At 44.6% G+C, this 26,717-nt stretch overlaps 1 protein-coding gene across 1 annotated transcript in view; it reads left to right on the top strand.

Annotated features, from left to right (window-relative positions):
• Positions 1 to 149: 149 nt before the first annotated feature.
• The window catches only part of SOS2 (SOS Ras/Rho guanine nucleotide exchange factor 2), a 53,578-nt gene continuing 27,010 nt past the window's right edge, over positions 150 to 26,717 (top strand). Inside the window, exons 1-8 of the mRNA XM_083839187.1 lie at positions 150 to 503; positions 11,614 to 11,739; positions 14,639 to 14,770; positions 16,408 to 16,572; positions 17,218 to 17,421; positions 18,939 to 19,082; positions 23,708 to 23,818; positions 25,728 to 25,826. Coding sequence (XP_083695313.1) covers positions 417 to 503; positions 11,614 to 11,739; positions 14,639 to 14,770; positions 16,408 to 16,572; positions 17,218 to 17,421; positions 18,939 to 19,082; positions 23,708 to 23,818; positions 25,728 to 25,826 — 1,068 coding nt within the window. The 5' untranslated portion in view covers positions 150 to 416. The remainder of the gene's footprint in view (positions 504 to 11,613; positions 11,740 to 14,638; positions 14,771 to 16,407; positions 16,573 to 17,217; positions 17,422 to 18,938; positions 19,083 to 23,707; positions 23,819 to 25,727; positions 25,827 to 26,717) is intronic.

The raw sequence follows: 26,717 nt of genomic DNA on the forward strand, positions 1-26,717 counted from the left end.
CACAGGGTCGCACCGCCGGGCTCCTGAGGGGACCGCGGGATGGCGGCGCCCGCTCCCCTCAGCCCGGCCGCCCCCCTGCGGGCTGCCCGCTACTGACGGGAGGCGGCGGAGGGGGAGGGGGCGCAAAATGGCGGCGGCGGCGCATGCGCGCGGAGGGCGGCGGCGGCAGCGGGCGGTAGCGGCCCGCAGCGAGCGGGGCCCAGGGCGCCTCAGCCGCCGCCCCGTCAGCGCCCGGCGAGCGGCCCGGGCCCGGCCCCTCCCGCGCCGGATGTGATGGCCGCCGGGGCGGGGGGGTGAGCGGCCAGCCGCCGGCGGCCCGGAGCTGAGGAGCGGCGGCTTCTTCCTCCTCCTCCTCCTCCTCGTCCTCCTCGGCGGGGACGGGCGGGCCCGATGCGGAGGAGCCGCCGGCGGGCGCCATGCAGCCGCCGCCGCAGCCTTACGAGTTCTTCGGCGAGGAGAACGGCCCGAAATGGCGGGGGCTCTTCGTGCCCGCCCTGCGCAAGGTCAGTCCGCCGCCGGCGGTGGCACCTGCCCCGCGGCCCCCGGCCCTCAGCCGCTTGGTGCCGGTGTCCCCGGGGGAAGGGGGGGGGGGGGGGGGGGGAGGCGGCCTCCTCCTGTGGGGGGCACCCGCTGCGGGAAGCCGCCCGCTTCGTCCCGGCGGGGTTCTCCCGTTTTGTGAGGCGTTTTCTAGAGCTGGGCAGCCCCAGCCCATCGCTGGGGGGGCCGGGGAGGTTTGGGGACGTGCCTGCCCCCCTCAAAAATAACAGTCAGAATTTGTTTAAGGCTCAGCGGTGTTAAAAGGCAGGCAAGTAGTGCTGTGGCTGGCGTAAAAACCGCTCGTCACCTGCCTGAAGAGTCCCGAGGTAGGGTTTTGCCTCTCGAAGCCTCCTCCTGAGCTGCCAGCGGTTAAAGCACGAAGCCTGCCCTCGGCGCTAACCACCTCCTCCCCACCTGAGCTGGGGCTCCATCGCCTCGTCCCAAAGGATTTCACGTCCTTACAACTTATTTTTATGGTGCAACACCAAAAAAAGCGTTAAAGTCACTGGATTAACACCGCTCTTGCTGATTCTGTCATCGTATACTTCATTTGGGGCAAAAGAAATAGGACAGGATCTTACTTTCTAAGCAGCAAAAATAAATATTTGATACCAGTGGCTGCCTGTAAAAATTCGTAATTGCTTATAGATAATCTTTTTCCTCCTGGGAAAGTTCCTTGTCTGCAGTACCCACCCTTTAGCGTGAAGCAATCGTACCGTAACGTGCATTTCTCCTATGAACGTGCAGTATCAGTGAGTCAAAACAAAATTGTATCATTGTTCCAGTTTCGGGGAGAAAGCCAGTTTGAAAATCCTGTTTAAAAGATGGAATGCCCTGATACCGGCGCTGGGGATTTTTAAACCCGGGCTATTTTAGCAAATGCCTGAGTTATTGTTTTGTTTACATCTTGCACTTTCACTTTGGTAATGAGATGAGAGCGTGCCCGTTATTTGCAGGCTAGCCGAAAACTGTTGCACGGAGCTCCCAGTGTGCATAAAGCAAGAGACTGTTAGCTTCTGAACTTACAAACTGTTATTACAGTATTCAAAAAGCTAATTCTGGGTAGGTTTGAAAAATCTGCATGTCAGCCGGTTTGGGTACAATCCTGTCAAACAGCATGCTTTTGTGATAAAAACGTTAAAGTCTCTTAAAAGCTTCAGAAGCTTTTTAGTTAAATACCTGGAATCAGAGTTAGCTGAACTTCTAAACCGCTCTTTCATCACGGTAACCGATGCTGCAAGGGCAGAGATAACATTCTATTTCCCATTTCTGAATGTTTGTTTTGTTTGGCTTTGTTTTTTAAATGAACACTTCTTGAGAAACTGGGAACAGAAAAAGAGGAAAGATTTTGTTTTTCATCGTGTGTGCTAAGGTATGAGAAATCTTAGTTCTAAAATAGAGAAAGATGTGGGCTTGGATACCCGGTCAGTACAGTTCACCAACACCAACAGTATTTCCTTGCTGCTTGAGCTTGAAGTCCACAACTTGCTTTGAAGAGCTCGGCTCTTTCATGGTGCATTCAGCTAGCTTAAGGTCGCTTCTTATCAAAACGCTTTTAAACCCTTGCATTTGCATTTAATTCCATGCAGCTGACTCTTGACAAATGGAAAAAAAAAACCTGTTGAAATACATTAGTTCTTTAATATGTAAAAAAGGTGAGGATCTGTCTTTTGCACAATGCTCTGCATGCGTTTAGGCAGGTAGATATCCTTAAGATGGTAAAGAGTGCCAAATCGTGCCCACCAGTGGGAGTCTTATGGAAAAAAAAAACAAGCAACAAAGCTAAACAGAAGGACATTACTAAAACAGATTTTTTGGTTTACTTTTTTAGTTATTTTATATTTAAATCACCATATCCCTAGCACTGGTACCTTAGAATCCAGTTAAGTTGACATTTTGCAAGTAGTTTCATGTATTCACTCTTTTCCAGCTGGTAGATTTACAAGCACGTCCCTACTCTCAAGCATTTTATTTTCATCTGTTGCTGTGCTGGAAACCTTCTAAGTAGGAAGTGAATATAATGGAACTCATTATAAAAGTGCTGTCAAAGTAAATGAATCAGAAAAAAAAAACACAATGATTTTTTGCTTGTTTGCGTTATAGTTACTAGAAGTGCAGCTTGTAGTAAGTAAAACACATTTATGGTGTGAGCTTTGGGAAGGTGTTTAACCTGGGAGCTGACTTGAGGAATTAAAGGGTCACGACGCCTGTCAGATAACTCTGGCAGCGTGCAGGCGGCTGCTGCAGTGGCACCACGCGCGTTTCAAGCTCCCTGCCAGCGCTGGGTTCACACCAAACGCTCAGCAGTGGGCACCAGCGCTGCTGCTTGGTGGCTTGCTGCTGCTCTGGGGGGCTGCAGGTGGGCAAGGGTCTTCCCTTTTCCCCCCACAGCCGGCGGGAGCTGCCTCCCATGGGACCGGGAGCCCTCCGTGGGGAGCTTCCCCTGTCCCGAGGGTGCTGGAGGAGAAGGCGGTGCCCGAGCGTTCGCGCTCTCCCTTTTCACGCAGGTTTTTGTTGTTTGGGGGTGGTTTGGTTTTGGTCGTGGCGTTTGCTTTTGCTTTCGAGTGTTTGGGTGGTGTGTTTTTTTTTTTCAAAGCCCGATGGGCTTTGAAGAGAAAGATGTCAAATTATGACACGTGTTTCTAAAGTTGGCATTGCAGTTTTGTAATCCTGCCTCCTCGTACAGAAGTGGTGCCAAATCTTGTTCTCGCTGATTGTAAGCTTTCTTCCTGATGAAGCTGTCCAGAACTGAAATGACTTTCCAAGGTGATACCAGTCTTTTGATGTCAGATCTATTAATTTGAGGGTGGGATTTTGGGGGACCCTGAGCAATGAAGTGTGAGTCTCAGTGGTAACACCTGGCTGCGTAACTCCCACCAACCCACTACGTTATCAGTTTTAATATACCAGACGTGCATTGTGTAAAGCTTTTTGGAATTGAAAACTTATTTATGCATGATGCCTTCAGTTGCTACCTGGAATGAAGTTTTATTCCAGTTATTTGGAGCAAGTTTTCAGAATTAAACAGGTGACTCCTTAGAAATAATAGGCATTTTTGAAAAGGATGCGTAATGACGTGTACAGGGATTAATTTGCCCTAAAGTATTCTTTGTTTTCTTAACATGCATCAGCATTTGTGCGTACTTTTACAAATCCAGTGGCAAATTAAAAATATTATTTTGTAAACAAGAGGTGTGTAGCCAATTGCTTTGTTCTTTCTTGAATTTCTCTAAATCAGATTGACAAGCATCTCACAGGCATTGTTGTGTTGATTTTCTCCATCAGCACAACCAGAAACCATTGAGCAATGGCTGCGGGCACTGCACGTGTAATCGGGGCTCCATACGCTACTTGCATTTTCTAAAACAATTCCGCTGTTGCTCTGGACCACTCATCAGATTTCTAGAGCGTGACTAAAGGGTTTATTCTTAGCAAACGTTGCATTCAGAACTACAAACGACCTCACTGAGGACATTTCCGAAGTTTACGGTGGTCCGGCGCTTCGCGCTGCTGTAAAACCCCGGGGAGCTGAGCCTGGTGACCCCGCTGTTGTGCCAGGCTGCGTGGCGAGGGTTTCCCTCGGTGCTGGGCTACGTGCAGGGGCTGCCCCCCTTCCCTCCCTGCTCTGCCAAGTGCACTTCACATTTTGCATTGCAGGGTCAGGCCGCCTTGGGTTAGAATTATTTAACGCCTTATAATTCCGTTACAGGGCATTATTGTTTAATGCATTATGATTTCGACAGCGATATCGCTTCCCGTGTTATGAGGCTTTAAAATAATAGGGATGTTTGGTTTTGAAGTCTGTTAGGTCACTGAGCTTCTAATAAATATAATTGTGCTCCGGAACCTGGGCTTCTGCAAACACGAATGCCTCTGCGCCATTCTGCGTGGGAGAGTGGTGAACCAGGGCAGTGATGGCGGTGCTAAAATAGAAATTACCTGTGAAATACGCACACCTGGACAATTGTGAAGCACAGATACCGGCGTGGTCACAATGGAGAAGTGGATGGAGGAGGTGCGGAAAGGAACACCAAGTCCCCGTGAAGCGCTAGCCGCCAAGCCTTCGTTAAACAACAGTCTAATTCCTCCAGACCCTTTGTATCCCTGCTAGGGGTTGGGTATCTCCGAAAGTTGGGTTTGGTCCCTTGTTCGTGAGCAGACTGATTTTTGTTGTTGCATAAATATTCACTATCATAAATAACATTAGGAACCAAAGGGACTGGTCCCTCTGCTTACATCCTCTTTTTCATGCTTTTTTCTCCTCGCTGTTGCGCTGTTCAGCGTAAATGCCATCGCTGGGTTTTGCAGTTGGCACGAGGTAGCAGGAGAACCTTCTCAGGCAGCGGCACGAAATGGAGGTAGCTGTAGATCCGAGGCACGTACAAGTCGAAGGAAGAGTGCCGTTGTATTTGGCAGCGGCTGGGGGAACGCTTCCTCTAACAGAACGGCCCCGGGCTGCTTGCTGCGTGCCCGACCTCGTCCTTGCGCCTTTCTCCCATCGCCTTTGGTCGTTTGCCCCTTGGGTGTCGCGTGCTGGGGGAGCCGGGCTCAGCCCCCGGCCTCTTGTGCCCTTCTGCCAAAGCGGGGCTGTCCTCCTGTTGCCCTCAGCACCTTTTCCATGCCTTGTACAGGTCCAAGCAACCTCTAAACCTCATCTCCGCCCGTGTCCTGCCGCACGCTGAAGCCCGAAAAAAGCAGGCGAGCAGCATCTTCTTCTATTTCTTCTCTCTCCTTGTGGATATCACACATACGCTGAGTGAACTGCGTCACCAGGTGCAATATTTGTCTGGTGTCTTTAGTTTTTCACATCTTTTTTTTCCTCTTCACATAGTGTGAGCATTATCTAATGTCCTCAGGAGAAGCTGCCGAGCCTGCAGTTTGCCTTTGCAGTTACCTGGGGCTGTTTCTGCCGGGCTTTCCTGGTGAGCCGCTGCTGCCGTTCCTGGAGGGCAGGGGGTTCTCGTGTCAGAAACGCGCCGAGCACTGTTCCTGAGGACAGCTCTCTTTCCCGTTTCCATATCCTCTTTATTCTCCTGACACTTGGCGTTGTTTTTGGATGGCATTTTACTGACCGTGCGTTTCTCAGAGAAACGACTCTCCTGGTCTTCACCATCACCAGATTTAAGCTTTGTTCTTTTTTCCTTTCCTTTGTTTATCGCCATTTATCCTTTCTTACGGCATCTTTGTGTCAGTTCTCTTAGTTTAAATTACCATCTCGAAGCTCACCCTGCTGTCTCCGAGCTCTGCTGACCCGTGCAGCTCACGGATTTATTTAGAAGCCTTCGAAGGACCGGAGTGAAAAGTTGCGGGTGCGTTCGTGGTTTGTTCTGAGCGAGTCATTGGTCTGGGGAGGGCACAAAACAAAGCTGGGTGTGGAGTGGAACAGCCCCTGCTCGGGGAGCAATGCATGGAGTATCGTAGAGAGTTACAGACCTGGCATCACAGATGTGGCATCACAGATGTGTGCGCGCCGGTCTTGCACTGGCTGTGCTGTTTTCCTCCTCTATCGTAGGGCAGAGGCTGCTCCTAGCTCAGTCGGGGTTTATCTCAATTTAAAGAAGGCATTTTAACTGGGTGGATAAAATCTAGGTGTTTAATTTTCCATCCGTTTTTAAGATACAAGTGTTTGTGTGTGTACAAGCATACGCGTGTTTTCATTTCTGCTTGACCCTCTGCGTAAAAGGACGCGGTTGGGTAGAGGAAGGAGGTCGAGCGCTGGTGTAGAAAAGCAGCGAGCGCGAAGATGTTGTCTGAAACAAAACGTGAGCCGTAGACGAGAGCAGATGGAGCAGAGGGAAGTGCCAGCAGGAGAGCTACCGGAGGAAATACCTCTGGGCAGCGGGCAGGAGCTGCAGGCGGGCGGAGAGGGGTAGGTTGTGGACAGAGGCTGAGCTCCGGGCTCATACGCAGCGATCCAGCCGTCAGGTCCGCTGAGCGCTGTCGAGGTGCCCGACGTGCTACAGCAGAAGAGGAAGGTGGAACGCTCTGCCCTTCGTTTCCAGTTTATCAGCCAGCCGCACGTCACATCAGTGCGTGCCTTCTGTCCGCGCCACGCACGAATCCTGGCCGACCTCGGGGCTGCGTTCCTCGGTGCCGCCCGCCAGGATGTCCTCCCGTGCACCCTCTGCTCTGCTCTCCTCCGGCCGTGCGACCTGATGGCGGGCGAACAGCTGATGGCGAGGAGGTTTGTATCCGTGCTAGGATGGCCGCTGGACACTCTGGCTGCTGGACACACCGCCCCTGCGCGCCGCCACCTCGCAGCAGCAGCAGCACACGTGTGCGAGGCAGAACGGCCACACAGGCGGGCGGGCGGCACCCGAGATGCTTCTCGTAACCGTGTCGAGTGGACGCCTCGTTTTGGTAACATCAGCCGTTCGGAACTGCGGTGAAAAAGCAGCAGTGCTGCCGTGTGTTAAGTCGCGCCTCGCTCAGGAGCCGGCTCCGCGCTGTGCCTCTGGCAGCAGTCGGGACGGGCGGGCTGGGGACTGCTGTGCTGGGCACGAGGGTAGCAAGCAGCACGGTTAGGTTAAAAAGCTGATGTTGCATTTTTATTTGGGATGTCTCTGCAAGTCTTGAAACCTTTGGGTTTCTTTCTAAATGCCTGCAATCATGCCTGGAAATTGGGAATGCTGGTGCTGTCGTTTTTCAGTAAATAAGAGCGTCAGAGGCCTCTAAGCTGGTTCCCTTCCTCCTCTGCTGTGTGATGGTAAAGCATCCTGACTAAGGGATTAAAAACACCTTCAGAGAGTTTTCTGCTTTTAATGGTCAGTGTTATCTTTAGAAAAGGTGAGAAGGAATAAAAACCCAACCTAAAATTTGTCCGATTCCTTTTTTCTTCCTCCTGGCTTTCAACATCCTGGTACAAGGCAGGCCCAGAGCTACTTTCTTTGGCTGGGAGGTGTTTTCATCACCTCGGACACAGCGCGTAGAAATCCTGACAAGTGCTGGCAAGGCTGTAACCAGCACGTGACAGTAAACATTTAACTTCTATGCACTAATTATTTTTCTTCCTTCCAAATTTATATGCGATGTTCCTCAAGTAAACAAACAGCCTGGCGAAGTTTTACATGTCCTCTGATCTGGCATCACTGTGTTTTTACGAGGCAAGTGAAATATAAATCACTTCTGAGTTGAAATCAGTCACTGTGGGAAAAGGGGAGCGAGTAGTTTCTGTTACAAATAGTTTACAATTTAAACGTGCGATTTATGAAACCATCCTGGTGGCGTAGTGGGCTTAGAAGCGTCCAAATCATGCTGACAGTTTTTGCGGTGGCACTTTTGAGTTGGAGACTTCTCGTTCGGAAACTTCTGTTAATGCTGGAGTTCTGTCCTCTGAAACTGTAGGCTTGTTTTGAATGTAGGTAGAGAAGTGGGACGTCGTCATCTGCTCTTTCAGGAACGTGACAGTGTACGGTTTTGGTGCTGCGTGCTGCCTGCAGACTTGATACGCACGTCCCGGGTTGGGTCGGGTTGTTTTTCTGTTTTGTTTTTGAAGAACAACCTCTTGGTTTGCACGTGTTGTTTCCGTGGAACAACTGGAGCTTTCGGAATGTGCTTTTACTACCAAAATAAGTGTATTATGTAAAAATATATTTAGGCAGCATAGCCAAACTGAGGGCTTGTCTCGGTAGTACAGGCTAAAAAGAAGTTGCAGTTTTGACTCTAATATCTTTTCCTCAGCTTTTTGCTGTTCCAAATACAACGCTTTGGCCCTTCCTTTTATACTCAGCGCTTCAGAATTTCTCCAAGTCCCGATATCACTGAGATTCAGACTTCAGGCCAGAGCTCCTGTGGGTCAAAACTAAGCTTGCCCCTATATTAGCTCTACGAAGTAAGATGAGTTTGTTTCTAGTCCTAATGCTCTTAGTTATCTCCTTGACAAGTTTTCGTCCTTGTCTTAACACACGTCTTCCCAAGGGGCTGTAGGGATTACTAAAATCTCACCGAGAAGGAATTTCGAGCCTGACTTCATCTCCGCAGCTGCCTGTTTCCTCTGCAAGCTGTCGTGGCGCGGCGCAGGAGCTGCCCGGGAACGAAGGGTAGGATCTCAGTTGACCTGTGAAGGCTGGGTTATCATCAAATACGCAAGAGTTGGGGGGTGGAGGAGTAGGGAGAGGTGAAGAGGAGGAGCGAGGGAAGGAGCTGTGTAGGAACTCCCACCTAAAATAGGAGCGTGTCCCCCAGAAAGGCCTTAGGGCCTCGTTTAAACGCCACGCTTACAGGGCTCCCACCTTGGTACTTCGGTTCCGCTCCTTGGAGCAGCTCACTAAGGACTAATCACAATGGAATGACACTAAAAAAATAGCTGGTCCCACTGATCTTCATCTCCCTCTTTAGTGACGTCAGGGTTTCTGCTTGGATTGTTTCAGAGAGAAAAGGGGTTAAAAAGGATCTTGTTCCCCTGATAGCTTCCGCTCAGATTTCTTACAGCGGGGTTCTCGCTGGTTAGTGCAATGCCTGCTTCTAAAAGTTTCGACCCTTAAAGGAAGCAGTTACAAGGTAGATCAAAATTGTTAGCTCTGATGTGTTGTTCCAGGCCAGCCAACGCCGCGTGCTCAGGTATTTCAGCCTGGACCTGAAATCAGTGAACATACCTTCTGTAAGAAATCCGCCCTCGGTAATTCTCCCTGCTTTTTTTCCCCTACGTTCAGCGCTTTATCAAACATCCTCTCCTTATTTTTTTACTTCTTTCAATCAGGGTTTAGATGAATTCTGCAAAAATAAGTTGTGTTTTGAGGCAGCAGCCTCTGATTTGCATGGCTGGTGCTCCTGAGCTGTCTCTTTGGTTTGCCCATGTCTCAGGATCAAATTGTTCATTCACAGTTCTGGCACTTGGGCCCAAAGGACTTCTCCCAAAGGCAGTGAATACCTGAGCGATGATCTCTGTGCTGCTGCAGGCAGCATCGTTTGAAGTGGAAGCTGATTTCGGAGTCCCCTGGGAAGGACCGGCTCACCCCAGAAACACTGGGGTTTGGTGCTGGACTCGCTCCTTTCGAAGTAGAGTTGCCTGTGGTCCTCACATCCGTGCTTGTCATACGAAGCTGAGATCTTTCTGGTGTTTGAAGAGGATTCGTCTGCTTGTCCTCGCACTTAGGTATCCACGAGCTCTTGAGAAGGCTGAGGAAAGCCTGGCGTGAGCTGCTCAGACTCACAAGCTCAAGTCGTTTTCCTTGTGGCACCAGTTTGCGTTTTGAAGACGAGTGCCCCTTGTGAGAGGAGGAGGATGGCTGCGGTCAGCACTGGAAGCTTTCCTTCTCCTCTTAAGGGAGCCCAGCTTCCCTTCCTCATCTTCCAGCTCCTCTTCTTGTCATTTCCGTGGAGCATCTTTGAGGGTTATTGTGTGGAAAATGTCATTTCTGCTTATTTCCTACTTAGGTAGCCAGTGCTTCTGCCGTGGTAATGCTCTGCGGAGGGATGCGTGGCAGGACCTTCGCCTGGCGCTTCCTGGTTTTCCATTGTTTTGTGAGTTAAACTCTCGTGCAGGAAGAACGTGAAATGTTCCTGTATTACTGAAAACCTGCAGCCTGCAGCGAGTGTTTTCAAAGAGTGCTTTGGGTTTTCTTGAGTTTATTTTTTTCTTTCAGTAGTGTCTGATCTTGTGTACGCCTCAGCTGCACAAGAGCTAAACGAAGCCCAAAACTATTCGTTTTTGAGGTGCAGAAAAATAAGTGATGCCTACAGGTCCACACAACAGCTGGGACAGCACTGGGTGACTGGATTAGAAGCAGCGGGTGTGCTCCCTGCTCTCGGCTCACAGCTGCCTCGGTAATGCAAGTCTTCACTTGTGATTTAGGAGGAAGGGTGCCAGTGCAGAACCGAGCCCTAGAAGCATGCCTTGATACCTGGCCGGGCATCTTTCCCAGGGCATAGCACAGGAGCCCGCACGTTCGGCCGTCCTTTACGCCACCACAGCACGTTACCTTGATTTTCAGCCCCGTTACGGTTAGCACCAGGGGTAGGTCTTTGCATTTTTGTCGTCTCCCTCTGCTCCCCTGAGATGTTTTCCCCGTCTGTGCTACCCGTCCCTGAGCCCTTTGGGCTGCAAACTGAGTGCCCCGAGCGTACTGCTGTGAAATTAGTAGTTGTGTAACTTGAAGGAAGCCCCCTGAGCCCCTCCGTTTGTGCACTTGCCCATGGTCTTTGGATGGATGGATTTCAGAGGAGCAGAGGCTGACCCAAAGACGTCTTCTGAAAAACCACCCAACAGCTTGTCTTGTGCTTGAAGCCACGTACAGAATAATGGCAGTGTGGGTATGTGCCATTCCTTTTTTGAAGTGATTAACATATAATTTGTTTTGGGGAAAGTAGGGAATTTCCCTGGGTTGCATTTATGAGTCTTTTGGCTGTAGTTAAAGATCGAGTTAGCGCTTTCCTGACTGAGATGCTGCCAGGGAAAACTGAGTGTATAGGCTAACACTTGAGGGTGTTGGGTTTTGTTGTGAGGTCTCCCTCCTTGCTGTAGGTATTTCATGTCTCTTTCTCACACCTCAGACAATGTTTCGTGTTCATTTCAGTTCATTTTCTACTTCATTTTCTGGTTCTCAGGCATCTCAGAAAGCTGTTGCAGCCCTTGCCCAGTGTCGTGGCCGTGGCTTTTTATTGCCATGGGTTTTTAAGATTGCCTTAGTTCAGTGCCCTGCCAGCCTGGTTAGCTCTTTCCCTGGTTTCCTTGCTTGTTAAGTCTTTTCCTGTCCATGTTCCTCCTCTGTTCACAAATCACCCAGTACTCACTGGTAGGGTTAGCAATAATTGTTTCTTACTCATTCTGTGGATGAGTAACTGTGGAATTACTTACAGGGATGGTTTTCAGTGCATCTTTAGCAGAAATCTGCCTGGGCTTAACATTTCTTCCTGGTCATAAAGGCTGAACAGATTTTAATTGAATAGAGGCACCAACGTTGCAGCAGTAGGAGTTGTCAGCTTAACAACCCAGGAAAACTTGGGGGGGAATTACTGGAAGTATGCAGATTTGCAGCAGGACAATCCAGGGGTACTCTGCTTTCACTACGATTCATCCTTCTGTGCAGCTTCTGAATGAAAAAACAAAGACTTAATTTTTTTAATTCTTTTGGACAGGTTCAGCAACAGGTTCACCCAAACCTTTCAGCAAAAGAAGATTCCCTCTACTACATTGAAGAGTTGATACTTCAGCTGCTAAACAAGCTATGCATTGCTCAGCCACGGACTGTCCAAGATGTAGAGGTAAGGTTAGACACTGGGAAACCAAGGGCTTGCTTTACTGAGAGAAACAAAGATATTCTGACCAGTGCAGGTCGGAGTTAAAGCGAGATGAATCTGAAGAGTAGAGCTTGGTAACACTACTTTTCTAAAAGATTATATAGCATTCAGATTTCATAGAGCACGTTTAATTGGAAATTCTTTTTCTTATACAGTGCTTCAGAATAGAAATGGAGGATCTTTTTTCTTTCAGCGTTGTTTTTGTAAATGCAGAATGCTCTGAAAGATTTTTCTGCTGCTTGAATACACCTTGGACTCGAGAGTGAAAGGAGGCTGTGATTTTTTTCCTGCTCTTTGACATTAATATATAGAAAAAAATAAATGTTGCAATGAAAGGTTACTGTTGTTAGGCCTGGATTGTGCAGCTGAGGGAATAGAGTTGTATGTTCCTGGAACTTTATTGAACTCACTGAGGCTCTTGTATTATTGCAGCTGTCTGCTTTTGTGTCATCAGTTACAAAATGAGAGCTTTAATGGAGTACGCCTCAGTGTACAGTCTGGAGGGAGACAGTGCTTTCATGTAGCTGTGATCCATTACAGCTTTGCAGAGTATTACTTTTACATCAATCTATATGTCTAGGATTTTCAGCCTAAAACAAAGTGAGGTGTCCTCATCTACTATTCTCAGTGTTCATCCTGGAAATAAAGAAATAAATATTTACAAAATAATTGCCTGAGGAGATTCAGATTTTTATTAGATGCAGTAATCACCCTTTATTCAACATTGAGTTGATTCATTAATTATTAATTGTGGTTTATGATTAATATATTTTGTAATACTGATGCATAAAGATTACAGTATGACTAAATAAAAGTAAAATTTAATAGTCCTCTACTAGCTCTCAGGATTGTTACTACCTTGAGTCTGGATTTGAACCTTAGATGTGAAGTTGAGAAATACCATGTTCTTTTTCCAGTTCCCAGCTGATAAATCTTTCAGTGCACAGGACGATTTGAGATAGCACTGATTATTTTGCCCACTGACTCCATGATTTTCTGCTTCTGAGTCATGAGATGATAAAATACCCTGTGTACATATGAATTAATAGCTTTTTGTTAGGTCGTGTATATGCTCCACAAATTACTGTGTGCAAAGCTGCACACCATACACACAATCTTCTGAGGAGACTGACAGCTCTCCTTGTGTGTATGAATATCACAGCAGACACTAAATCCTGTGTATTGTATTTTAAATATACCTGCCATTTTAAAGCTGTGATCAATAAAACATTGTTGCACTTGGCAATACAACAGTTATTTAACTTAAAAACACAGAGTTCTGTTTAAACAGCAGTAACACATTCCCCAAAACTTTATTATTCTTTTGATCAATAAATTCAGACTCTTCCAGAGCAGGGGAAGTAGAATTCAATTCAGTGTCAAGGTTTGTTGGTGAGGTTGCACTGCCAGCAGGCAACCGAGAGCCCCAAATGAAGGCTTTTGGCTCTGCTCCTCAGCTGTTTTTAGCTGTTGAGAGAAAACATGAGAGCTGTGATCTCTAAAGTTTATCGCGCAGCTATTTACATAACAGCCTGGAGTTAAGGGAACTATTTGTGCATAACGTTAAACGTAAGTATTTGCAAGATCTAAAATCTCGAATTATAAACGTTTTATAAACAGTAAAAGCCCTTCAAATTGTTCCCAAAAGGGCTGGCAACCAGTAAAGTCCTCGTGCACGTGATACTTGTTATTCGTTGAAGGACATCTGAATTCCACATTTTACTCGTGATCTCCTGGTAGCATCTCAAGGAAAGTTTACTTGGTAAAACCAGTCTGTAGCTTCAGGCCGCTGTCCAAGAAAGGTCCCAGCGCGTTTGCCTGGCACAGGCGGCTGACACGGACAGCTGAACGTGGAAAGGCCAAGTGCAGATACTAAAAAGCTGCCGCTAGGCCCCCTGTGAAATGTCAGAATACATGCAAAAATCTTTTTCTCAAAGGGAGACACAGATTTCACCATCTTTCTCGAATCATTCTGTAGCTAACCTATAATGGAGCCATGGCAGTTGCAGTGTCCTGGAAGACGACTCACTTTTCTTTTGTGTTCGTTATGCAATAGCTGTTTAATTTAATAAATCTGTTTTTCCTGAGTCCCTTAAGAAGCAGTAATCAGCGCTGAGTTTAGACTTGTTCTCGCAGCGTTTCGTTCCTCGGCTCTCAGGGGCTGCTGCTGCAGCAGGAAGCCCAGAGAGTGCTGTGGAAAGCAGGAGTGAGGTTTTGCACGTGTTTAGCTTGGGACTGCTGCCCAAAACAGTTTGTTCTGTTGGGGGAGTCATCTCACCTGTTCCTGTAGCAGGTGGGGAAGTGTGAACCTATATAAAAATGGAAATTGCGTATGGTTTACTGCGGTATTGTGGGCTGTAAACTGCAGCCACTGTGACTGGCCGTGCAGCAGGGAAGTTGTTCTTGTGTGGGCTTGTGGAGTCCAAAGTGCTCCAGCCAGCCTCTTTCATGAATCATGAACTCGTACCTGCACTTGCTTTTCACTTCTGCCATAAACTTCATCTGATACAGGGCAAGTTACGTTCTGGACTTTTACGAAATAGGAACAATAAAAACTTGCTTTCTTCATTTAGATTGTGAGCTGTTTAGTACTTCCTCGTGTTGTTTGTATTTTGGGCTCCTGGTCTCTGCTGAGGTTTCTTGCAGCTCTTGTTCGTTGTGCTCAGGGAAGGGAAGTTTGGGATTACTGCAAGGAGTGAAGCTGAGTTGGGTAAGAAGGAGAGAATACTTAGGAAAACGTGTTGCAAACTCTGAGGAGGAGGATAATTGGCTGTACTGCAGGGGAAGTAATTTGTTGTTTTGTTTTTTTAACTTCTCTTTGATTATTGTGGTTAATCTAATTGTGTTCTTTATGTTTGGACAGGAGCGCGTTCAAAAGACATTTCCTCACCCGATAGACAAGTGGGCGATTGCTGATGCGCAGTCTGCTATAGAGAAACGAAAAAGAAGAAACCCTCTCCTGCTACCTGTGGACAAAATACATCCATTATTAAAGGTACTTAAAGCAACAACCTGATGACTGCTGCTTCTGCCCACCACACAACCCCAGCTGTATTATTGCCCTCCAGCGTAACCTTTAGATATTTCTTTAATTTGTGTGAAATTAGGTAAGTTTCTTGTATTGTCCAAAAGAGTAAATAGTCACCATAAAACTGGACAAATATATTGTAGTGTGTAATAAATCTAGATCCCTGAATTCATCATGTTCTAGACATTGGCTTGTTAACATGTTACTCTACTTTGAAATCTGACTAGTTAGTTTTTAACATAAATAAAACCCCAAACCAAACACCTTACATATTTCAGTAGCACTGTTTTGATGCTTCATTTGTTTCAAAATGCTGCAGAAGCCAAAATAGAAGAGAGAACATTTAGACACCGTTCCCTGTATACTGTCAACTAAGACGTGTATCAATGTCCTTACTGTTAAAAGTCACTGATACCTTGCTTTTAAAATCCGTAGATCTGCAAAGGTGTAACAAAAGACCAAATACTGACTTTATTGTTGGTGGGTTTTGAGGAGAGTGGCCGTCTCAGTTTTCAGATGTCAAGTCAATTATAACAGGTGTAGAGCTCCTTACTCCCAGCCAAGATTTAGTGTCACACAATAAGTGTCTACTCATATTGTGCCCATGATAAAACAGTACTCTGAGTGCTGAATCCTTTTTAGATCTGTGCTGAATCAATAGATTCAAGCCGGTTCAAACATTGCTCTTTCTTTGGTATTTCTTTTTCTGTTTATTTTGCTTGTGGTTCATAGCTTAAAAAATGCTTTTCTCCAGTGGTGGCATTATTGAGCAGAGTTTCCAGCTGCATTGAGAAAACATTATTCAAGCGTAAGCAGAAATCAAAGCACTCTTTCAGGCGTAGTCCCTGTGCTCTTACATACAACGTCTCAGTTTGTGACAGTAATGAGACGGGAAGAAAAATTAGGAAAGAAAACAGCATTTACCAAGACCTTTCCAGACAACATTGGCTTTCTTTTGTGAAGTCTGCATTAGAAGTGTGTGGATGTAGATATAGAACCTGTTTTTTAAGAAGATGCATCCAGAAATGGTAAGAATGATGCTAGCATGAGTTTAGTCCCGAATGGTCCTGTCACAAATATGAGATTGTGTGTTGCATGCTGTGTGGAACATGGAACATGCATCACAAGAAGAAAGTGTAACATTCATCCTGTTTGGTTTTGTTGTTGTTGTTTTTTTCCTGTGCAGACATTAAACTTTTCCATCAAAACCAATTCAAAATGAAGCATGCTCTTTTTAGAAGAGTCCAGATTTGGGCCACAGTCCTGCAATAGCCATAGATGTAGGCTAAAATTTAAGTACAAAACTGGTTCCAGTGAAGTCCCTTCCTTGAAGGAACACTATTTTTAGGCCTGTCATTTTTAGGGGAAGGTTTATTGTAAGTTCTGTAGCTTTTCATCTGGTCAGTATATGGCAAAATAGCACAAGGAAGTGTTTGCAAGCATTTCCTTTGTGGCTGTTTGATGTCCTTTGTCCTTGCTATTACATTGCTGTAAATCAGCGACACAGACAAGATCAATTCCAGTAGGAAACCAAATGTGTTAATTGTCACTCCATATGAATTTTTTGAATAAATAGCGTTTTTCCCCTTGTTTTCAATTTGCAGGAGGTCCTAGGTTATAAAGTAGATTACCATGTCTCTCTGTATATTGTGGCTGTCTTAGAATACATCTCAGCTGACATTTTAAAGCTGGCTGGAAACTATGTCTTCAATATACGACACTTTGAGATCTCCCAGCAGGACATTAAAGTATCAATGTGTGCTGATAAGGTAAGGAGTGGGTAGGGTAGTCTTGGACAGATAGATACTGAAGGTGATTTTTTTAGAGGATGCCTCTGAAGTAAGATAGGAGGGAGACTTACTCAAATGCAGAAGCTTCTCTCTGAATTTGTGCCAGACCTGTCATGGTAAAGACTTAAGGTTAATGTAAGCCTGCTTTGGAACAGTAATACTTCTTATAAAGCAATATAAGGACAGAAAATGTTGTCCTTTATTTCCCAGCTCTGTAACTGTCCTCCTGATGTCACTTTGTCATGACAGCTCTTTCCTTCTTTATAATACAGAAAAGACCTTTAGTTTTCTATCCTCATTAATATGAGAAACATTTTTGTTGAATTTTATCTTCATCAGGAGGGTTTTGTCAAAAGCTTATGCAAGATGCCTTGTTTTCAAAGTTCGTTCTGCATGAATTGTAACTTGTTTTCTAGGTCGTACTAACTTATAAAGGGGAAAATGGCTTTGGCATCTGTTCCAGCCTTCTGCTGCCAAAGTTTAAATATTACTCCCTTGTGAAAGTGATCACAGAAAGTATTGTATTAAAAACTCAAAGGATTTCTCTGAACACATTGAAATAGCTGAGCTTGATCCAAGTGTAAAAATCAGGCTTGCATGTAATTTTTTTAATTTCTTTGCTAGGTTTTGATGGATATGTTTGATCAGGATGACATCGGCTTGGTGTCTCTCTGTGAAGACGAGCCCTCTTCTTCTGGGGAACTCAACTACTACGACCTAGTGAGAAACGAAATTGCAGAAGAAAGGCAATATCTGCGGGAGCTGAATCTGATAATAAAAGTATTTCGGGAAGCTTTCCTATCTAACAGAAAATTGTTCACACCTAATGTAAGTCCGTAATAGGTTATTGATGTGCAATGCTAGTTTCTCCATTAGCAGCCATAACGTATCAATTTTACATTAACTGCATTGGAGGTAAAATTGAATTTGATTTATTGTATGTCAGTGCATAACAAGCGGTCACTGTATATGAAATAAAAGGGAGGAATTGCCATTAAGAGTATGAAGAGTACTGCTCTCAGAGTGAAGCGTGATGGACAGGATTCCTGGCTGGATGCCAGCGATAGCTGGTGCCCTTTGGTCATGTATGTAATAGTTAACTTCTGCTTAACACAAAAATTATCTACCTGCATGTACGGTGAATGCAGACGAATGCTTGAATTGGCATTTGAAGTCTATTCCAGGGTCCCCTATCTGCAGAAACTGCAAATAAAGCAGCCCTTGGCTCCAGATTCTCTAGCATGTGACTGACTGTAAAGGAAATCTCTATTTGATTTATGGTTCATGTACTTGATAATTGACTGAAATTATATTTGTGGCAAATTTTGTTTTCAGGATGCTAGAGTCTTAAAGGAGAAGCACAGCTCTTGTAGGAGAAGTAATAGTAATGAGAGGTTGGTGAACCCTTCATGTGGGAGGGAGGAAGGAGAAGGGGACCAGGCCAGCAAAACCTGAACTGGGATTCTTAAGTGATACCAGAAGGTTAAAAAGAGAGGCAGCAGAAGACGTTCTCATTACTTGTGAGCATGGAGGTCCCTCGGTAGCTGATGGGACATCAGAGAATTGTGCAAATGTGGGGAGAGAATTCAAATAAAGAAGATAGGGGGAGAAGGGAGTGATGTTTGGGAACTGAGGAATATTCTTTGTTACTTGGGAATGGGTATGAAAGACTGAGATCGCTCGTTCCCATGAGGAGCTTGCCATGGTCTTGCAACTAGCAGGACGAAGAAAGCTGCAGGGTTAGGTAGGGGCAGAGAAGGCTTTTGAGAAATGTTTTTCAGAGGGGTCAGAAGAAGAATGAGAGCTGTTGGAAGAGATCGCATAGTTGCGTGCCTTTGTGGTGTGTGAATCTGAAAAGTCTAAAAGCAGGCTTTGTAAAAAGAAACAGCCAGCTCAGCTCCTCTGTACCAGGTAGTGTTTTTGCTGAAGTAGCCCAGTGCTGCTTTAGTTTTACCTGTGCTCCTGAGGCTCTGACCTTGGAGCTGCTTTAAGTTGCCTCCTTCCTGTTGTGTTCTGAGACAAGAATCATCAGGGGGGAAAATAACAGCTGTGAATTGTGGCTGAAAAGGCCGGACATTTCTGTCCAAAGCTCGGAGCAGACTGTACCAAGACTGCTGCCCTTCCAGCCTTGGAAGGAAGGTGTACTTTCTTTTGCTGGGGTGAGAATTGTGCAAGGCTGGATGTGCCCAGACAAGCCTGCTGCGCTGGGGAGGCCACGTAATTTGACTTTCTTCTAGCTCTTCTCCACTTACCTCTTGGTTCAGACTTCCTGAAAAATGCTGTGGTATTTACATAAACAAAATGCGTGATTCTAAACACTACTAAGATACATTTCACGTTTGCAGGATATTGATGTGGTATTCAGCAACATTTCAGATATTCATGAGTTGACAGTGAAGCTTTTGGGATTGATTGAGGATACTGTAGAAATGACTGATGAAAGCAGTCCTCATCCTCTGGCTGGCAGCTGCTTTGAGGATCTTGCAGAGGTAAGGGGTTTGCTTTGCTTTGCTTTTAATGTTGTGGTTTGGTTTTGTTGCCTCTTTATTTCTTAGTAAAGTTTTGGTCATGACTCTAATATCTCCAGTAAGTTTATGGCTGTAATTAGTTCTCTTAATAGGCTCTGAACAGAGATCTTCGTTACTTATTCTTTAACAGGTAAGCTAAAGTGTATTTTCAGCCTGTCACAGAAACTGTATGAAGCACGTGAGCACAAAACTAAAATCTTACTTTGGAGTGGGAATTAATTGCTACAATCCTGTAGGGATGTGGTTTTGAAAAGCAATTACCTGGGATTGCTTACTGGAAGAAGGTGGTACATTGATTTCTGTAGGCTTTAGTGTCAGGCCCAGTGCTACCCAAAAACTGTTGACGTTGTAAGATGACTTGAGTTACTCAGACAAATGCGTTGTTATACATCTGGAGTAGGAAACGTCCTTGCAAAGCAATGACTCTTGGAGGGAATGAACTATAAAAACAGACAAGCAATTAAGCAGGTTCTTTACTGTTCAGTATTATAGCAAAAGTGCTACTGATACCCATTGACATATAGCTATTAAAGAGTAGGGATTAAGGGGAGAGGCTGCACATGGAATTCGTGTGGCTCATACTGGAACATTATTAACATTAACATATTAACATATTAACATTATTATTAGTTCTTTTGTCAGCTTTGTGTGTTTTGTTTTTGTTCTAATGGGGCTTTCAAATACTGGAAGGACTGCAGAAGAGAGTCACAGAAGTAGTTTTAGAGAAAGAAATAGACTAAGATAGAGCTCATATTAGTCAAACAATATGAGATAGGTATACAGGTACCTTCACGACCTTAAAATTGAGTACAAAATTGCTCTGGAATTTATCATGGAGGGGCACAGCAAAAGGCAGTATCTGGAAGGCAACAGGACAGTTCAGGTTAGAAATATGCCACACCTGTTTAACTGTCAGGGGAACTAACTCTTGGAATAAATAACCAAGGTGGGTGTGGATTGGATTTTTTTCCGCCTCTGGACATGTTTAAATGAGAGGTGGGGTGAGCCCAGTTTTTTGAACCAAAGTGTTAGGGTAACCATGTAAACCATATGGACTGTGTTACAGAGGAAGTCAAATGAGATGTTCTGGCCTGACAGAGAGATTATCTCAGACGAATCACACGGTGAATGTGAAGATTATGGTTTTATCTTAAAAGTACTATGTTTAAGTAAACGAGAACCTGTAACTTCTCTATTTCATTTTTAAGTACATCTGATTTTTAGAGTCGGAGTGCATGAACCCACCAGTGCCATCTGGAAAAGAATTACATTCTTGTAGGCGTAAGGAATACACGTCCTTCAGCCCATGTGCTGCTCATGTAGGAATATACTACAAAGATCAAGTTTTGCTGTCTTTAGTTCAATTAGCCACTCACGAGATCTATCAGTAGAAAAGTCTGGTTGAATAAGTCTTAGCTCTTAAAATGTTAAAGCATAATTTCTTATGCAATGAGAGGGAAAAACACTTGAACAACAAATTAAAGTAGCTGTTATATAAAATTAAAAAAAAAAGACTTAAAGTTTGAAATAGTACAGCACAATCCCAGAAAACATACATATCGCAGTTTATTGCAAAAGCTATTCTTCGGCATCCTGTGCTTTAAAGGAAACAAATTATTTCAAATGAGTAAAAATCTGGCTTGCTTTTTATTAACTGAAAGACTTCAATAGGTGATGAAGAACATTATTCTTCAAACCTACTTTTTATGCAGTTTGTAAGTTTGAATGGAATAATTGAATTAATGCAGAAAAAGACGTACTTAATTGTTCATTTGATCATCTCACGGGTCTAGATCATCTTTCTGTGGATATGTGTAAAAGGGATCATTAAGGAGAGATTGGAAAACGAACTGTTTATTTGCTCTGCCTATCTTACTGCCAGGCTTGTTTGCTTAGTGTTTCCATTATAAAGGTCCTTCAACTTGTTTGGAAGGATAATTAAAAACAAACAGCCCTTGTGAGCTGGAATTTTCCTGCTTTGTCTGTTTTTTCTGCATCAGTCCTCTGGAAAGCTTTAACCATAAATATTATGGTGTTTTTGAGATAGGGAAGTATGGGGAAAATAAGTTTTCCCTGGCGTGAAACAAATTCAAAAACTTGATGCCTGACGCACATGAGTGGGACATGGATATTTGCTAAATATGTGGGTAAACACATTTTTTTTTAGCTTGGCGCTAACCTTTACAATTTTCACTACCACAATATGTTTTTAACGATTGCCTTAGATAATCTCATCAGTGTCCTTCAGTTGGTGGCAGGAGAACGGCAGGAGTGAGGGCAGAGTGTCTTTGTGCCTATTTTGAAGTGGTCTTCAGAAGGCAGCTAACAAAGCAAGGTTATTATCAGTAGATGGTAAATTTGTTATGCTGGTATTTGCATTTTCGTAGAGATTTTTTAGGTATCCACAAAGTGAAAAAGACGCCAGCAGCTGCGCTACAGCAAAAGGAGCTGAGAAGTACAGACACCAGTCCAGAACTGTGTGCTGCGTTAAGGTAGTTTCTATAGGCATCAGGTTAATGTCTCCGTAGTTCAGTAGGTTTTGTGAAACTGCAAACATAAAAACCATGTGTTTTTTTTTTCTGATTGTTCTCTTGGGGAAGATAGCTAATGCAGTTTGGTTCAGTCTCGTGCTCAAAAAACAAAACCAAAAACTTGAAATATTGATTAAAGTCTTAGCGGAAGAAACTGAAAACACTTCTAAAATGCAGTAAAAGGTAGTAAAGGCACATCACAAATGTGTTGGTCTGGCTCCCCCAGTAGATGTGCATGCGAGATTACATTTTGAGCAGTTCCAGCTCTACACTGTGCTTGTGTCCAGTGGCACAGAGGAGAGAGCCAGCCCGTGGAGCAGCTGCAGCCATCTGTGTCCCTGCCAGCTGCCTCTGGATGCAGCCGAGCCCATACCCACGGATGATTTAATGCTTCTGCGGAGGTTTATATTCATTTTTTGTCATGGCTGGTATGGAAAAGAGAAGCCGTGTCTGCAGTGTTGCCTTCCTCATCTTTAATTTGGATGTTGTCAAAAAAGACCCTCGTATCCCATGCCTGTAGGTAGTGGGCAGAAGTGTAATGCCACCAAAAGAGCAGGCTGTAAGCGGCATTCAGACTGCTCAGGAAAATCAGCCTGCTCATGTAGTGTCTCCTCGTTCCTCAGCAGCTGCTGCTGCTGCTGATCTGCCAAATCTTTTTTTCCCCACCACGAGATGCAGCCTAATGCGAATGGACAGTAATGAGTAGAACTTGACGATGACGCCTGAGAGCGAGGATTAGAATTTGCATGTGAAAAGAGAGTGCGTTCTTTGCTTCTCCTTCCCCAAAAGAGTTGAATCATAGCTGCCCATGAGTAAAGTAGGAAATCCCCTGTGCCCCCGGCACATGTAAGACTCTAGACTTCACCTGAACGTTCAAATGAGCCTTTGTGGTGCTTGGTGCTCCCAAATTCTACTTCTGTTAGGGGGAAAGAGGGATGTGCTCATTCTGGGCGTGGTGCCATCAGCAGAGACTAACTCCGTGATTCACGAGTGATTCAGCCCAGTGAATCTGCAGGCTCAGGAACAGCCTGGCGGGCTTTGGAGCAGGTGATCTGTGGGCAGTCATAAATTAGTCCTGCAGAGATTCATGTCAAGTCAGGCTTTCGTCCCATCCTGCTGCAGTTGGTATTCCAGAATCGCAGCCACGTGCCCCCGTCCAGAGTCGTGATTTCTGCACCTGGAACTGCCGGGGTCATCCTGCATTGTCGGTGTCACCCTGCGCAGACTCCTGAGTGTATCCCATGGCTCGTGGAGGAGATCTTCCATCTGGAAGCTTTGGAGGCTTTATTTTATCACATCTTGACTGTACTGTGTCGGAATTGGTGGGACTGTATTTGAACTCCCTTAAGATCTCTCTTGTTTTCTAGTAATCTTTTGGACATACTGCTCAACCTGCTCTTGCTTCTCTGTCCTTTTCCCAAGAGCCAAATAACATGCTTTTCTACGGGCCAAACAGGGTTAGCCCCCCAAAACTCATTTCACCCCTCTTAGAGGACTTTACCCTGAGACTCTTGCAGGCTTGTTACTTTGTGCCAGTGAGATATTTTCCCTGGTTTACAACATGGCCAGAGGAGTGTGCAGAAGACTGGTGTTTACAACAGGCCTTAACAGTCCTTAAGCGATGTATTCTGAAATGGAGGTGGTACAACAATGCCTCCTTGTGACAGTGTCCAAAGTTCATCTGAATTGTCACTTCACCTTCACTTCTTTCCAAATTGTCGTTTCTTACTGACAGAGGGGAGGTAAATTAACAGTTCTTTGTGAAACGTGGGTGGACTGAAAGCAAGAACTCTTCGTGGTTCCTGCTGTTTCAGTAAAACTGTTTGTATTTGTGATAAGTATGGTAAGGTTGACAAATGCTGAGAAAATGCTTTGTACATTTACAATTTAGCAGTAAAAGAGATGTGTGGCTTAATGAATATTTTTGTTTTGCAAAATGGATCTTTTGAAAAGTTCTACATGTCTATCAGCGTATTCACAGAAAGAACTGTGCCAACAGGGCCAGAAGTATGTTGCATTCTTCTTGTATGTATATAATTCTCTGCCTTTATTTAGGAGCAAGCCTTTGATCCATATGAGACCTTGTCCCAGGATATTCTCTCTCCACAATTTCATGAGCATTTTAATAACTTAATGGCAAAACCTGCTGTTGCCCTTCACTTTCAGGTAAGTGCAAATGAGAAATACTGAATTGATTTGGTTCTCAGGTTTTGAAGGTTTGGATTCTCTTGGTTTTGAATAGAGGGGGTAACCTTTCATACCTGCTGTTTCTATTTCTGTTTTGCCTTTTAACATCAAGCACAGGCATCAAGGAGCAGCATTTGCATTTTCTTCCTTGCATATCCCAGGTCCACACATTTGGCATTGAGATTGAGGCTGACAGTTTTTCCAAGAAAACTGTAGAAATCATTTCTTTAATAGGACTATCCAGCAAGATCATCTGTGATGATTTTTTCATTGTTATTTTTTATTTTTAATCTCTGCCAACTTGGCAAATCTATTAAAGGTTGCTGCTGTTCAGAAGCAAGCTGAGCTTGTGTTCAGTAGAGTACTTAGAGAAGCTGCAGAGTGTGCGTTCAATCACTGGGGCTCCCAGCTAAACCCATTACAGTAGCACTTAGTTTGTACGGTTTACTGGGACCTGCATCTCTGAGAGCCCAAATTCCTCTTCAGAGTGTTTCCAGCTCTGAGTGCTTGGTAAGCTGCCTCTGAAATATTACTTGGTGAATGAAGTAAGGCCCTCTATCCATCTCCCTAGCAAATTTAAAGCTCCAAACCATATTCCAGATTAAATTGGTAATCGAGTTATTTGACAGTGAGTCTGGACTCCTCTCTGACTCTCCGTACCATAGGAAGGTTTGGGCTTTCCTAGGAGTGTTCCTCCACCCTTCCCCAAGCTCTGAAGTAAAGGCAGAGATCCAGGCTCCGGGCTGTGGACATGTAGGAGCTGTCTCTGGCAATTGCAGAGAGATGCAGCCAGAACTTTTAAACAGGGGGAGGGCTCATTTCCAAAATGGAGATCAGGTAATTAGGTTTCTGTTTGGTATGGAAGAGGGCAAGGATTTCACCGTCAGCTGGAAAATGTCTCTTCGTCTTGCGACCTGAATTACTGTGTTAGTTAACTGCTGGGAAGGGGAAAGGATTTCTGATGCATTTTCTAACTCATAAACTTGTGATATCTCAGCTTCAGAGGAAGGGGAGATAGTAACATTAATGTCTTCAGTGATGATACACCATATTTCTGCGGTATATTGGATATAAATAGCAGCACAGCATACCTAATTCAGAGGAGGGATAATTAGAGGGAAGTTGGTGTCAAGTATAGGAGTCCTGGCTGTTCTTGAACATTCCAGTGTTTTCTTTAAATTCTGCAGCAAACTGTGGCCCACAGTGAAACGTGTTGTTTTGGAAGTGGGTACGAACATTGTTCTTCATTCTGGGATGTGTCTGGAATCACGGGGGCAGCTTAGCCATAGATAGTGCGTTATTTTTAGGTGTTGTCACCTTGAACTGTTGTTATTGAGTGCTGCAAACTGCTGAGATACAAAGGTATCTAAGGATTGCGATACGACCATCTTGTATACCAAAAGGTTCTTATAAAAAGAATTGTGGTTAACTTGGTCATCTGTCTGACATATTTGGTTTGCTGCTTCTGGCAAAAATGTAAACCGTTCGGCTGGTTACCTCTTTGAACAGCAAGATTGTGCCAGCATTTGGGGGGGGTTCTCAGAGCCGCGGGCTTGCCAGTGAGCGTGCATTAAAATCCACCCTAAGCTGCTGATAGAAAAAAGTGCTTGCATTATCTGCAGAAGGGTGTTCACAGGTTCTGTTGCTTGATGTCAGAGCATTTTTTTGTCTCTGAATTTTGCAGGGAGTCTCATTAGACAGATGATTCTGCAAAATTCCTTGCTTGTAAGCATAGAGTAATGTAGATCGTGACGCCCTGGATCTGTTAGCCCAAGCATCTTGCTCTAAGCAGGGCTAACTTCAGAATGTGACCAGGGTGCTCAGGGCTTTGTCCAGCCCTGTTTTGAGTATGTCACTGGAAGTAATCCTGTTTGTTTTTCCTTTTAAGTCTACTGCTGAAGGGTTTAAAGAAGCTGTACGATACGTCCTCCCACGACTCATGCTCATCCCAGTCTATCATTGTTTGCACTACTTTGAGTTACTACAGGTAAGTGAAGCCACAGCCTTCCTTCCTGCTAAAAACCTTTCTTTATGTGGACAATCTGAGCTTTTAGATAGGCAATTAGATTTTACTTACTGCTGCTGAAAATCGAAAGGTATAACAAACATTAATTTGACATCAGGGTATGTCTGAAAAGTAAATTCATGTGAAAAATCATCAAAAGCACCTCTTGTTCTGTTATGAATATTTGAAGTAGTTATATATTTTATTCAGTTAAACCTTTATTGAATGTGAGTTCTAATATAGTTTAAAATGTAATACGCATATATTTTAATTCCGTCTTTCCTTGAGTTCTGCATTTTATGCCCATTCAGTAAAAGCTAAGCATGATTCAGAAAAGAATTCTCAGTGCCAAGTCACACTACAGTTGTAGCTCAGCTGATCTTAGTGGGGCTGGGGTGGTGGGGAGCACTTCCTTTCAGCAGGGAATAATCTGTTCTTGATGTTAAACTATTTGTCTTGAGTCCTAAACTGAAGAGATACTGCAAAAAATAGCATTTTTCATGGTGTACCACACTTTCTCCATGGTAAGGAAGGATGAAAATAAGTGATAATACTTTCTTATTTTGTATCTTCCAAGAAATGGTATTGATGAAATATGCAGGCGTTATGGAATTCTGATTTAGCTGATAAAAAATTATTCCTCTAGGATGTATTTTGGGGGTCTTACCATACAAATTGTTTACATTGGCATCCAGTCTGTATGAGCTGTTCTGCCTATAAAGGCATTACTTAAATTAGCATAGCCTTGCTTGGTCCGACCACATATCACTTGCACTTATTTTATTCTGATGTGCAAGGTAGTTCACATCAGTAGATATTTCCCCTGGGTATAACAGCTAAAAGCCAAAAAGTAACTAAGCGTGTATCTTTTTT

Source organism: Anser anser (assembly GCF_964211835.1).
Source record: "Anser anser genome assembly, chromosome: 5".
Taxonomy (NCBI): domain Eukaryota; kingdom Metazoa; phylum Chordata; class Aves; order Anseriformes; family Anatidae; genus Anser; species Anser anser.